The 13,705-nt window shown below is 38.8% G+C and overlaps 1 protein-coding gene across 1 annotated transcript; it reads right to left on the minus strand.

The window, feature by feature from the left end:
- Nucleotides 1-1,665: 1,665 nt before the first annotated feature.
- Nucleotides 1,666-8,401, minus strand: LOC122002971 (lysophospholipid acyltransferase LPEAT1-like). Its single transcript, XM_042558380.1, has 8 exons — nucleotides 7,787-8,401; nucleotides 7,121-7,222; nucleotides 6,985-7,022; nucleotides 6,432-6,496; nucleotides 5,208-5,276; nucleotides 3,538-3,671; nucleotides 2,629-2,769; nucleotides 1,666-1,957 (listed from the first exon to the last, which is right to left on the minus strand). Exons 1-8 carry the CDS (start codon nucleotides 8,300-8,302, stop codon nucleotides 1,853-1,855), a joined length of 1,170 nt encoding a protein of 389 aa, XP_042414314.1. The 5' UTR covers nucleotides 8,303-8,401; the 3' UTR covers nucleotides 1,666-1,852.
- Between the last annotated feature and the right edge of the window lie 5,304 nt (nucleotides 8,402-13,705).

Raw genomic sequence — 13,705 nt, forward strand, 5'->3', positions numbered from 1 at the left:
TATAATATTGGCAAACGTTAATCGATAATGACCAAGAGATGAAATAATATGATTTATAGTTACTATACACTGCAATTACTAAAACACAATATTACTAATCAGAATTAAAATAGATGTGGTGTAACAATTATATAATTTATAATAATTTAATAGATACTGAATCGTAATTACTATAATTAAGTAGCAGTTGGTAGCTACTATAACACCTATAGTAAGAGCAATTTTTTTAAAAAAAATGTACCTCTTTTCATAATAAATGAAAGAGAGGTCTTTTTTGACTATTCCAATAAAAAAACGCCCTTTCAATTTTTTTACTTTTAATTTAAACATGATATTATAAATGAAAAACATTTGTAAAATAAATAAATAAATAAGTAGCAGTTGGTAGCTACTATAACACCTATAGTAAGAGCAATTTTTTTAAAAAAAATGTACCTCTTTTGATAATAAATGAAAGAGAGGCCTTTTTTGACTATTCCAATAAAAAAACGCCCTTTCAATTTTTTTACTTTTAATTTAAACATGATATTATAAATGAAAAACATTTGTAAAATAAATAAATAAATAAAACAGTGTCTAAAGATGATATTTTTTTAATTTAAACATGATATTTTTTTACTGTTCGTTTACTTTTTTAAGATCAAATTGAATCTACTTAGAAAACTTCTTTTCGATTATATATATATATATATATATATATATATATATATATATATATATATTTCTTTTACAAATTTCTTTTCTAACCTAGTTTTTATTTAATATTTATAAAGTATTTTACTTAAATATTGGTATAATATTTTAATGTTTAATTATTCTTTTGAAAGTATATTTAAAAACACGAAACAGCTCGCCTAACTTGAAAACAATTTTAGGTCAAATGTTCTATACTATTTTTTTTTTCTAGCGTGAAAAAAGTTTATAAATTAAATACCTCCTTGATTTGCTTTTATAGTTTATTTGAAAAGTTAAGAGGAAAGAAAGAAAAACAAATCCTCACCGCCAAAATCAAGCAAAAATGAATCGACCAAAGTTGTCAAAATAGACAAGAAAAAAAATATATACCAAAAACAACAATGCACAAAAAAAACACAGGGAAAAAGCCAGAAAAAAGATGTCTCTTTCAGCATATTTTTTTCTTCATAGGCAACACAATTTAAGAAAAAAAAAGGTTCAGATGATTTAAGAAACACATCAAATAAATCTCCAAAATTACGTGTTCTCAAAATAAAGTTTGGAAGAAAAAAAATCCATAAGGCTATAATTAGTAACTCTTATCACAAATTTGTAATATAAAATTGTTAATGACCGATATACAAAATTAATACTACAGCCAAAATGAAGAAAAAAAATTGCTAAATATGAAGGGGAAAAAGAGCTGCCATCGATTTTTGAGATGAATAATTTTCTTTTATCTTAGTTTTATTTTGAGCTGTAGATGCGAGAAAGGTTGGCTGACCAATAAATGCAATGTTGTAATTTTGCATCTTTTCGATTTTTGTTTCTATTGATTATAAAAGGAAAGAAAAAAAGAAAGAATGAAAGAAAGAAACCTACAAGAAGAGAATCCCAATTAGCTTTGGAAAAACATACCTGCATCAAGAACAAATAGATGATTTAGTTTTTGGTGGTGCAGCCTCCCAAAGATCACCTCACACCATGAAATGAAATCAAAGGAACACAAGATTGGTTAAAAATTTCAAATAGTAGAGGAGTTAGAGTAATTTCCATTAACATTCAAAAACAAAGGGGAAAAAAATTAGCACCATGGCCACAGATACACGAGGTATCACATACGGAGCAACCGACTCGACTGACCGATACAGATCTTGCAATAGTTGTTCTATTGTTTTCAATCACCTTTCTCACGTAAAACACGAGGTAGACTATTACCATTCAGCACAGCATGGTAGATTCGTTTCTCCGCAAGTCCGATATCTGAGAGTGTTAGATTTCCCTGGAGAAGGTGAACAGGCAATTAGACACACGACAAACCAGGATTTATTAACAAAAAGGTTTCTCAAAGTGATAGAGCCACTTAAAAATGTTGAAGTTGGCACTAAAATTTTATACTGAAAAAAGTTAAAAGAAACCGGAGTTCACTTGAAACAGTAATAGGAAGCCCTAAACATAACACACTGATTGAAACAGAAATAGGATTTTTCTTTTTTTTTTTTTGGTCGAGTGAAACAGCACAGTTGCCAAACAGCAAATGATCTAAACATGGGGAAAAGGCCAAACCATTCTACATGATACAGGTGATAGATACTAGACCAACAATATCAATCTGAGAACCAATATTTGTATTGGTGGGGTTCAAACGTTCAAAATGTGTTGATTTCAAGTAAAACAGAGTCAACTTCATAGTCGCATTATCAATACCAGTCAGACCAGGACCAGTAGACAGATAAGTTCACTTAGACCACCTAGATGCCATCAATAATTCTATCTCAATCGATATAGCATCGAAGACCTTGCTAATTGTATGTTCAGTCCCTCAATTTTCAAGCTTGATGGTAACTATCAAAGCCAGCACAAACTCTAAAAACCATATATTAAATATAAGAACTGTAGTAAACTTTTAGTACATCTTTGCGAGTGTCTGCCCTAGAATGTGACCAAGCATACCTCAGTAGCCATTAACTTCCGTACATTGCCGGCGTAGAGTTTGGGATCTTCCTTTTCTTGGTCAGAAGGATAGTAAACAGGCAAATGGATCACTTCAAGATGATTTACGAATTGACAAAGAAGCAAACAAACATGGCGTACCTGCAAATGTTTATAAAATCGGAGATAAGCAAGAGGGTAATTTAAGAGTTAATCTAACAACATATAAATTTACAAGTTACTGAAGATGCAAATAGAATAGTAGCATTCAGAAGGACCAGGCAATCCTGATTTCTGGACAAGAGAGGGAGTTGGGTGGCCAGCGTCTGTGTCAATAAAATGACAATAAAACTGGATGACTTAAAAACTCTTCTTAATCCATGACATCTGGAACTGGTCAAATATTCCTAAAATTTTGTACAGTTCATCCTGTACGCTTAATCCACATTGTAATGTTCATTTGGTGGGTTGAATGAAAAGTCATCAAATAGAAATCATTCCATAGGCAATGACTAGGAGAACCATGTTCTTAGGAATTTAAATTAAAATTCTCCATGAATAAGGGGATATTTTCTAGTGTCCATGTTCAAGTGTCCCAGACAGGTGCATAGGGTGTCGATTATACATTCAATGCACATCATTTTTTGAATATTATATTATTTCCTAATTTTACTTTCACATATTACTGGTAAATTGCAAGCACATGGTGATGGAAGACTAATCCACGAACAAATCCAGCAAATCTATCATATTTGAACTTCTTATCATGCACTCCACCCTCAATAGCCACACACACAAATATAGAGTGGATACAGCAAAAGTTTCTATCAAAATCTTAAAAATGCATGTCTCAAGCATCCGGCAAATCTACTAAATAAGCTGAAAATAGAGGCAAAATACTATTCAACAAATGGGTCGCTGATTCCTCACCCCTGATATGGAATCCCATGCTGGACTAAATCTACCATAAGGATATTTAAGAATAACTGGAACCACGGGGGCTTTGGCTAAGAAGGCACCAGATTTGAAAGGAAGGAGATAGTCACCATTTGTAGTGGTTCCCTCTGAAATTGAGAAAATAAATTATTGGCACCACATCAACTGAATTAGTTAAATGGAATAAAAGTCATAACTTGAATCTTAATAAATAGTTTAGAAGTTTGTGAGAAAGCATATTCAAAAAGCAGGTTCATTTGTTTAATATAGAATGGTTAACAATGATCGATATGGTACAGAAGAATGCACACAGAACTTAATCTTGATTGATTTATAGGTCATACAAAAAAAAACAAAAAGTAGAGACAGGCACTGATGTAAAATAGATCCATACAAGATCTATACCTTAAGCAAAATAAATAAATAAATAAAATAAGATTGATTTTCCAGCTTGATTCAAATTTACTGATTTTTTTTCTCCCACGTAGATACATCCCCACTGAAGTAAAGACAATCAACCACATAGGAAGAACAAGCTGATGATATTAAAGTGCTTCTTAGCAAGGAAGGGACAGTTAACGCCACCAATTTGCACTGAAAAAACTCTTGCTTAAATTTTCCTGATATCAGGCAAAATCCTAATTTCCCCATTGGATGGAGAACCTGACCAAGCACATCCTCAGTATCCTCTCCCGGCCATTAAGAATAAAAGATCTAAAAAGGAGCATGCCCCCTTGTGCGATAGAAGATCTTTTAAAAAAATCACCATTTTAGCTATGGTATCTAGGCACATTCTTATACTATAGGCTAGAGCTGAATGTGATGAGGTGATGAAAATTCTAGTCAATAATCAACATGCATACTTAATCCAGCTATAAATTGGAATACAGAAAAGTGAATTGATTAAACAAAGTTCAAAAGGTTTGAAGATCATTTATGACTTCAGTCACAGGTAAAAAAGGGATGGTCTATAGGCTCATTGTTGTACTTGGAGTTGAATGTTATGAGAAGATGTCTTTTGGTCAACAATTGGTCAAAACACCATATTTCCTTACACCCAAGGTTGACACTATGCTAAAACAGTTCATTCAGAGATTATTTTCAATGTGCAAAAACTGGCATTATAAATTGTGGCGGATCAGATCAAGATTAAAAACATGGATTCATTCCAGTTCCCATGTTAGATTGCACAGTTTGCTTACTGACTTGTTCAATACAGAAACGAACTGACTACACAGACCAATTAGAACAGCTTAACTGGTACAATCTAGCAATCAGAAACAAACCGATGAGTACAGTCCCTAGTAATCAATTGAAATAAAAAAAGTGCATCTTTTATCAGAAGTATTTTATTATTCAAATGGCCACGTAATTATCTGGTCTTGAGCTAACTGCATCAATCACAACATTGAAAATAAAACGCTGCAGAAGCTTCACCATATTCTGTGTCATGTTTGAGCAAGCATATGAGCTCAGCGTTTTCTATTTTTGGAGAGTAAGATGCCACTGCTTCCTTAATGGTAACCTATTTTCCTAATAATCTGACTAAATTTTGAATTGGCAAGTAACTCATTGAGCTGTGATACTAGAAAGAGTTTATCAGTCTAAAAAGTTATAAAAATATTAGAAGTCAAAGATAAGAACAAACAGAATTGCATACTGACCTGGAAAAAGCAGCATCATTGGGCATAGAGAGTCTTTGTGGGCTTTCTGGATTCTTTCAGTCACAATACCTACATAAATAAACCAGGATGCGAATTAAAAAAAAGCATGCAAAACAATGCAGGAAAAATTGAAACAGAACATTACAGCTAATGGGACTGCTAAAGATCCTAGAAATACAAATGAACACCAATCGTCAGAGATCAATGATAAAAGATCTGTATAACAGACATATAAGTTAATTTTCAATCATTCTAATTCTTCTGATAATTTCCAATACTACAAGACATGTCCATTATAGTAAACCATTATGAGTTTGATGCACCATAGCTTGTTGTCATCATTACAGCTATATCATTACCAAACCTTTGCCTTTACAGCTTCTTTGTTGTTAGGTTAGTTATTTTAGCAAACAAACAGTACAATATTCATATAAACAGATCAAGGTGCTGAGTATTCCATAATCTTGTCTTTTCAGTGAGAACTGCTTAAGCAAGAACTTCAGTTTCAGAAGAATTGGTCAAGAAATTTCATCATTCCAACAACTTTGATTATAACACTCTGGAGTTGAAAATACTTTTTCAATATTCAAAATGAACTAGACAAATAGTGCTCAGAGTTGAGCCCACTTTTTGCTGAATATCTAACAAGAATTTTGTTTTCATTCAGTTCTAGGACCAGATCTTTGTTACTCTTACCTTTATGTTTTTCTGCACAGTACTTCCCAATGCTGTAAGGATTGCCTTTTTTGGATCTTCTGTATTTAGGGAACGGGCAGTAGTAGCTAGACATGCACGGAATACAACTATCATCCAATGGAACACAAGGGAATGAAGGACGTAGCAGTCTCTAAATTATCCTTTGAATCCTAAACTATCCACCAGCAGAGGTCTTTAGAGAATAACAAGAATGACAACCAAACACACAAGCTATTGTAAGATATCAGAGAATAGGGTTCCAAAGTATGACAAGTGCTCACTGCTTTCCTCCTTTTGAGATCAGCAAACTGATGTTTCATGCACAGCAACAGCTGAAACAGTGTTCTTTTGGTCATTGTGCCAACTAGTCAACTAGTTTCTAAATACACCAATCGGCATATCTATTCATCCTCCTCGTAACATTAAAGATAAAGAATTGCATTTCATGAAGAGCCCAGTGTTCAATACGGATAATATGATACCAAACTCCAGAACTGTATAATTGATTAGATTTGCAAAGGAACATACCTGAAACCCCTTTAAAATTAGACGACTTGGACTCTCGTTGAACATAGACACAACCAAGGCACTTGCTGCAAACAAAGCGTCATCATTCCCTATAGTTGATTTATTTGAGTAATGATACATAAAGTACAGTATATTATCTTTTCTATTGTTCCACATAAATCATGATAATCTATATTATACGACACTTAAGATAAAGTGAAAAATTCATGTTGGGATGTAATAAGGAAGGGAGAGCTTTACTTCCATTCTGCCATATACTATTTTAGCTCAAAAAATCTGGTAAAATGAAGTTCAAGTTTGACAAATATTTGATGGCCAAAGACACAGGGAAGAGTAGAAAATGAAAGAGAATTTAAAAATTATAAATTTCTTTGGATCAAGATGGACAAATAGATCGCTTAGAGAGAGAAAAGGCTTGATAACCTCGCAAGCATGATTAGGCACAATAGCTGAATCCAGAATCATAGCACTTGTAAATCACCATTGTCAAATAATAAAGCGTTAATTAGTAAGCAACAAGTCAAAAAATGAGAAAATAAAAGAAGAAAAGTACCTGATGAGACCAACCAAGGGAAGCTGAGCTACTGATCTCTTCAACAAAAAGTGTCAGTTCAAAATGTTAGTTGAAAATTAGAAAGCGCAATATCTTCATAATTTCACCTGCATTTGTCGAAAAAATAACAACATACCTTTGCAACAAAACTTGGAAAGGCTGATGACATATGATAAAGAATATCCACGTAAGAAATGTGATTTGAGACAACTGCACCTGGTTTTTCAAATTCATTGACCTAATTTCAAGAATTATGGAGTTTAGGAAAATAATATAAGATATCTAATGTTCTATAGAGGTTCCTACATCTGAAAGAGGCAAATCTCATAAGCATGAAGAGTTATATTTGTTTAAAAGACCAGTACAATGACTTAAAATCAAGAAACATGGTTTTAGAATTTTGGTATCGAATAATAGGGGCATGTAACAGCATGAACAGAACAAGAAACTTTGAAAATATTTCACCATCGCCTCAATTATCATTATTAAAAAATTTGCATATACCTTTGGATCTATTTCACCATCTTCTCAATTGTCATCACCCTTATTCTATCTGATTCAGAAAAGTAAAAAACTTACGCATGTAGGAGGTATTTCTTGATGATTTTTAAGTGGATCGATCACTAAGTTGTCATTAAAAACATAGTTTTAAAAATTTGGTATTGAATAATGATGCTGTTTAGGATGAACAATAGGAACATTCAACATCATGAACTGAACAAGAAACAACAAATCAAGTGGATAGAAAATGATTCAACAACTTAAAACTTGGAGAGATATTTCTAACCCAATCCGGTAATACCTCATTGTCGAGGCTCAGGCGAGTCTCTTTGATCCAGTAGAAACCAAACGTAAAGAGCATTGCTCTAGAGGCAAATCTCCCGCACCGCACAACCACCGCCCTCCTCCACCCCGTCATGTGAGCATAGTCCTCCTGGCCATTCTCCCGACTCGGAGGCGAGAACAGCGTGCACATCCGGCAGATAAGATAGTAAAGCACGAGTATCAACACCCCTGCAACCACGCGAATCGGCACCAGCGTCACCGCCGCGATCCCTAACATGACCTTCTCCGTCGCCGGGAGCTGCCCCAGGCCCATTACACCGTAGGCGTCCCTTCTCACGTAGGGAGCGTACTTCCGCTCCAACTCCTCGGGAGAAATCGGTACCGCAGCGGCGACGACCGAGGCGGGGGAGGAGTCCGATTCGAGGAGCGGCTGGTCGTCCTTGGGCGTGGCGGAAGCGCCTCCATCTCCAGGCACAAAGTGGGAGGAGTCAGCTTCAGATCCACCACCTCCGGCGAGATCGGCCGACGCCATGGGAAGAATCCCTAACGATCGGGGAAGCTGAAGGGAACCGTCGATCGCATGATGAGAAGAAGAATAGAGAGACTTGATTTGATTGGAGTGGAATAGTGCAGCTGCGGTGTATACAGCTGTTTTCCGGATCAAGCTTTTTCGAAATACCTTCTAAAATTTATGAATATTAAACTATTTTTTAAATTTTATTAACGATTAACATACTATTTAATAATATTGATTTATTTTTTTATTTACATCTGTATTTTTCAGAATTATTAAGTAAACGTATTTTTTTTTTAGAAACTACTAAAGGCCTTAACAAAACCCCCTCATTTATTATTATTTCATACCTTCTTAAATCAATCTAGAACAATTTTAATTTTTAAAAAATATTTTTTTTTTATTTTTATATAATTTAGGTGGTAGACTTTATCCCATTCATCTTAAAAGTAGATGGTCTTCTCTCTTAATTACAATTTATTTAGAATGACCTTCAAAATATTAAATTATCTTTTGATCATACATGAAATTCCATTGGGATCATAATAATCATGTCATATAACTTTAAAATAAAAATATAAATGAGCAATCAAATTATTTATTTACTTATTAAATTTATTCAAGCTTTTTATTAAGAATTTTGTTGGGGTCGGATTTTGTATAGAGCTCAAGTAATGATGAATGCCTCTCGATCATAGCTGAACACCACATCATATGGGACAGTCGTGAGGCTCTCAGGACATCTCCAATTCATCATCAAAATACCAAATTACTCCAATCCATACATTAAAACCTATCCCAAATATGGTGATGTGAATAGTGCAACACCATATTTGGTGTTGCACTATTCACATCACCATATTTGGTGATGGAGAGATTTTTTTATTTTTATTTTTATTATATTATTATAAAATCAAATGTAATTAATTAATAATTATTATTTTCTTTTTCTTTATTTATAGTATAATTAAATGTAATTATTATTTATTATAAATTTAAATTAAGTGCATTTAATAGAATATTTAAATTTTATTATGTATATTTGTAAATATTTAATTTATTAAAATTATTATTTTAATTTTATTTAATATATTTTAATTATAATTACATTTATAAATTATCACTAATTTCATAAACATAATACAATAAAATATTAAAATTTTTGATATGCATAAATATACAATACATTACCCATTACATTGACATACAAAATAAAGATAGTAATGACATTAAATTAAAATATTACTAATACAAACTTAAAAACATAATTAACTAAGCTTAACAAACAAGTACATGGTACAAACGATACTAATAAAGCACACATAAACTTAAAATTACTTTAATAATATTATAATACTAATATTCAGGAAGATCACTCCTCATTCCGCTAAAATAATTATGAAATTGTCCAAAAATATTCGTAGGATTCTGAGATTCTTGATCTTCACCTTGATATTGATTAAGTTGTGATCCTTCTCCCTGTATTTGAGATGTTTGAGATCCTTCTCCTTGATGTGCAGCTGAATGAGATCCTTGTACTTGCATTCTTTTTTGCATAATTCTAATTTGCTCATTGCGAATATATTCACGCATCATCGGGTTAGAGATCGAGTTCAAATCTTTGAATAAAATTTTGATTTCTTCCTTGTAAAGCATAGTATCTGCCATTTTTGTAGTAGCAGCAGTACTTGCATTCATTGCCTCAACAAGTTGAGCATTAATATTGATCCTGTCCGAACGCTGACTCAACGGACGCTGGGCACGTGGCGCTCTCCTAGTCGATGACGTGGGCCTCCGGCTAGTCGTACGAAGCTCCGGCGAACCTGCACAGAAGTCGAGCCGGGAAAGGGTTCCCGGCGGCGACCCTCCGACGCTCAAGTCAGGCAAGCAAGCAACAAAGCAGCGGCTCCAAAAATCGTAGAATGCGTACCTCCGGCGAAGTCTGCGTCTCTTTATATAGAGCGGTGAAAGAGCCTCTACACGCCCACCGAGGCGCGTACGTGTCCGCAGCCCATACCCCGGTATGTGTTTGTCAGAGAGCTTACCTGACACCATACCGCTACAGTCCAACTATGTCTTCGATGGGGCAACAGAACACCTCGTTGTCAGACTTGGAGTATGGCCTAGCCATAGGACTTGACGGCTGTCAGAAGATGTTCCTGTCCTTCTTTACCCACCACCGGCGGGGACGTCCGTCCGACCGGCTGGACGAAAAGCGTCGTCCGGACGACCCTCATCCCCTGCGCCGGTCGGGCGGCACCCCCATCACGTCCCGCCTGTCATTTGCATTGATATGCTAGGGAGACTTCCGGGCGGGTGCTACGTAAGGACTGTTAGCAGTATGTCACCTTCTCTTAGGCCTTCCGCTCGGCTCTTAGCTATTGTTTCATTGAGCGTCGGAACCCCAATCCCTGTCAGGGCGCCTTTTAATATCAGATGTTTACTGGCAGACCGATCGGCTTGCCCTTTTCTCATGGGTCCGGTCGGCTCACCCTTCTTCGACAAACCACCTGGCCTTTTGACCTCCACGTGGCGTTGACCCCTCGTTAGGGGGTCCCGGGCTCTTACCACCGGATCACTTGCCTTCCCCTCGAGTCTAGTCGAAGGAGGCGAAGTCTGACTGACTGGACTTCCGATCTGACTGAGCAATGATCACTGCATTAGGCCGCTCGGCCAGGCCTAGGGATACTCATCCGTTCGGCCGTATCTTGTCCGTGCCTTGTGTTCTCTGGGAATCCATGTCCGATGCTCTCCCCTACTACCCATCGCGTGCGCTGCGCACGGTAAGGGGACCTCATTAAATGTGGCCAGTATCCTGCTGACACGTGGCAATCGTGCGTTTGTCAGAGTATGGCGGTGACATCACTTCCGATGGGACATCCGTCGTTTGAAATAAACGGCTGGATGATGACCTCGTTATCGTCGACCTGGATCGGACGGTGTAAATTGATCGCGGCCGCCCTTATAAAGCTCCCGACCCCAGCTCTTCGCCGCATTTCGACCTTATCGTCTCCAGCCATCCCTCTGTTCCTTATTTCCGGCGACCTTGCATTTCAGCTCTCTGACGACTCTACAGCCCCCTTCGATCATCTTCTTTGCCCGTAAGGATTCCTTTTCCTTGCTGCCTCTCCTTTTTTCTCTCTATTAGCTATTTCTTTCATCATCCCGCATTCTTTTCCTGTTTTTATTTCTCCCTCCTTCCATCGCGCGTCCATCCCTAGCCTTATACCATGACCAACACCTCACAGCCGACCGGCGGTGGTCCGGGTCTTTGGTATTCGACCATGGAAAGCCGGTTCGACGAGGAGGACGCCTTGCGCCTCACTCGAACCTATGATCTGCCGACCGACCACCAAATAGTGTTAGCCACACCGGCCGATCGGCCTCATGAACCGCCGCCCCGCACCGTTCTATTCTTCCAAGACCAATTTTTGGCCGGGCTACGTTTTCCACCCCACAAGTTCTTCTTACAAATTTGCAATTATTTTCGCATTCCGCTCGGCCAGGTAGTCCCTAACTCCATTAGGCTGTTGAGCGGAGTGATAGTCCTTTTTAAACTGAACAACATCCCCCTCGACCCTAAGATTTTTCACTACTTTTTTTATCCCAAGCAAGCCGAGTGGGGTACCTTTATTTTCCAATCTAGGATAGGTTTCGTCCTTTTTGATAATATGTCGAGCTCCAACAAACATTGGAAGGAGCACTTTTTCTATGTGTGTTTTCCCGAACTGCCAACTTTTCGTACCAAGTGGCATACGGCGATGCCGGCGCAACCGGAGCTCGACAAATTTAGAGGCGATGCGGCCTACCTTCATGCGGCCGAGCGGTTGGTGGGTCAGCGCTATCACATTGACAAGCTGCTCCTCCCAGGAGTAATGTATATATTCGGTCTGTCTTCCACCCCAGCCGATCTGTCTTGCAGCATGAGTAAGCGATTCTCATCCCTCCTGTTTCTTTTGTTCTAATTGATTTAATCTTTGTTTCTGCAGCTGAAGTTATGTGGCGTGCTAAGGCGACCGAGAAGCTCAAATTGAAAGCCGCTCAGATTGAAGCGGTGAAGAACAAGGAGGTCGCCGAGCGGGGCCTTGATCCAGCCGATCCGACCGGCGAATTAGGCGAGGGGACCCAGGATGCCCCTGAAGCCTTAGCAACTACTACCTCTCACGACGAGGCAGCGGGCGGCACAAAGCCTTCTATCCAAGCGGAGGTGGAGGGTCGTTCGGCCGATGATGTTCCGCTACTCACTCGGAAACGCCGACGACCGGAATCTGCATCTGCCTCAATTCCAATTGATGAGCCACAGCCCGAGCGGGGCGCGGATGCTCCGGTGTTGTCCGGGAAGGTTTCCCTAGAGAGTACCCCGACCCCACATGGCTCTCCGAGGGCAAGCTCTGAGGTGCCGCCGTCCAGCCCTTCAAGAACTCTGCGTCGTATCAGGCGTTTGGGTGAGCTTCCTTCCTCGTCCACCGGTGGGTCATCCGGTAAGGCCGATGCTTCTCAGGGCGAGCCGAGCGGCCCGAATTTAATTAAAACCGTCCTGCGCCTCCCCTCAGAGGAATACATGGCTGCTGCTGATCGGCCAATGGTCCCCGAGCAGCAGATCACCTTGACGGGCCCTCTTGCAAAAGCTTGGGAGGACGCTCGGCGCCGAATAAAAGCGATGACTCCCGGGCAGCTCGGCGATAGCAACCTTCAACAGGCCACCGGGGTATGCTGTTTTTCTTTGCTCGTGTATTTGAATTAAGTTTTTAACCTGTTCACTTTGGCTCGTAGAACTGGGTGGAGCAAATTGCCGTTAGCAATCGGTTGGCCGAGCTGGAGGATGAATTGAAAAAACTCAAGGCCGCGGGGGATAGCCAACAGTCGACAGCCGCTCTGGAGAAGGCCAAAAAATTACTGGAAGCCGAACGGAAACGGGCTTCCGATCTGGCGAGCAAGGTCGTTCGGCTTGAAGCGATGGTCAAACAACGAGATAAGAAGATCAAGACGACGATCACTCGGAAGCGACAGGCCATCGATGACATGGACCGAATGAAGGCGGAGATCAGAGGGCTGGAGCAACGCATCAAGGATCTGGATGCTCTTCTGGCCACCGAGAAGGAGAGCCGTTCGGCCGATCTTCAAAGATTTGATGTAGATTTGAAGGATCTCCAAGCTGCCAGCGACGCTGCCCACGCCGAGCTCAAAGAGTATCAAGAGGGGGAGTCGGCTCACTCCGACGAGGTGAGGAAGGCATTCGTCCGCTCGGATGCCTTTGGGGAGAAATTTACTGACAAGATCTCCCTCACCTTTGAAGAGGCGATCAAAGCGGCTGTGGATCACTTAAAGGCCAAAGGCCACCTGCCCGCCGAGCTGACCATCCCTCCCGAGGACCTCGCGACCGTGATGGGCGCCATCCCTGATGCTCTTTTTGATTTCAAC

This window comes from Zingiber officinale, chromosome 7A (assembly GCF_018446385.1).
Source record: "Zingiber officinale cultivar Zhangliang chromosome 7A, Zo_v1.1, whole genome shotgun sequence".
NCBI lineage: Eukaryota > Viridiplantae > Streptophyta > Magnoliopsida > Zingiberales > Zingiberaceae > Zingiber > Zingiber officinale.

Coding starts and splice junctions, on each gene's coding strand:
- LOC122002971 (XM_042558380.1), bottom strand. CDS start 8,302: ATGGCGTCGGCCGATCTCGCCGGAGGTGGTGGATCTGAAGCTGACTCC. Junction 7,023..7,120: donor TTCCAAGTTTTGTTGCAAAG/GTATGTTGTTAT, acceptor TTTTTGTTGAAG/AGATCAGTAGCTCAGCTTCC. Junction 1,958..2,628: donor GGAAGTTAATGGCTACTGAG/GTATGCTTGGTC, acceptor CACCTTCTCCAG/GGAAATCTAACACTCTCAGA.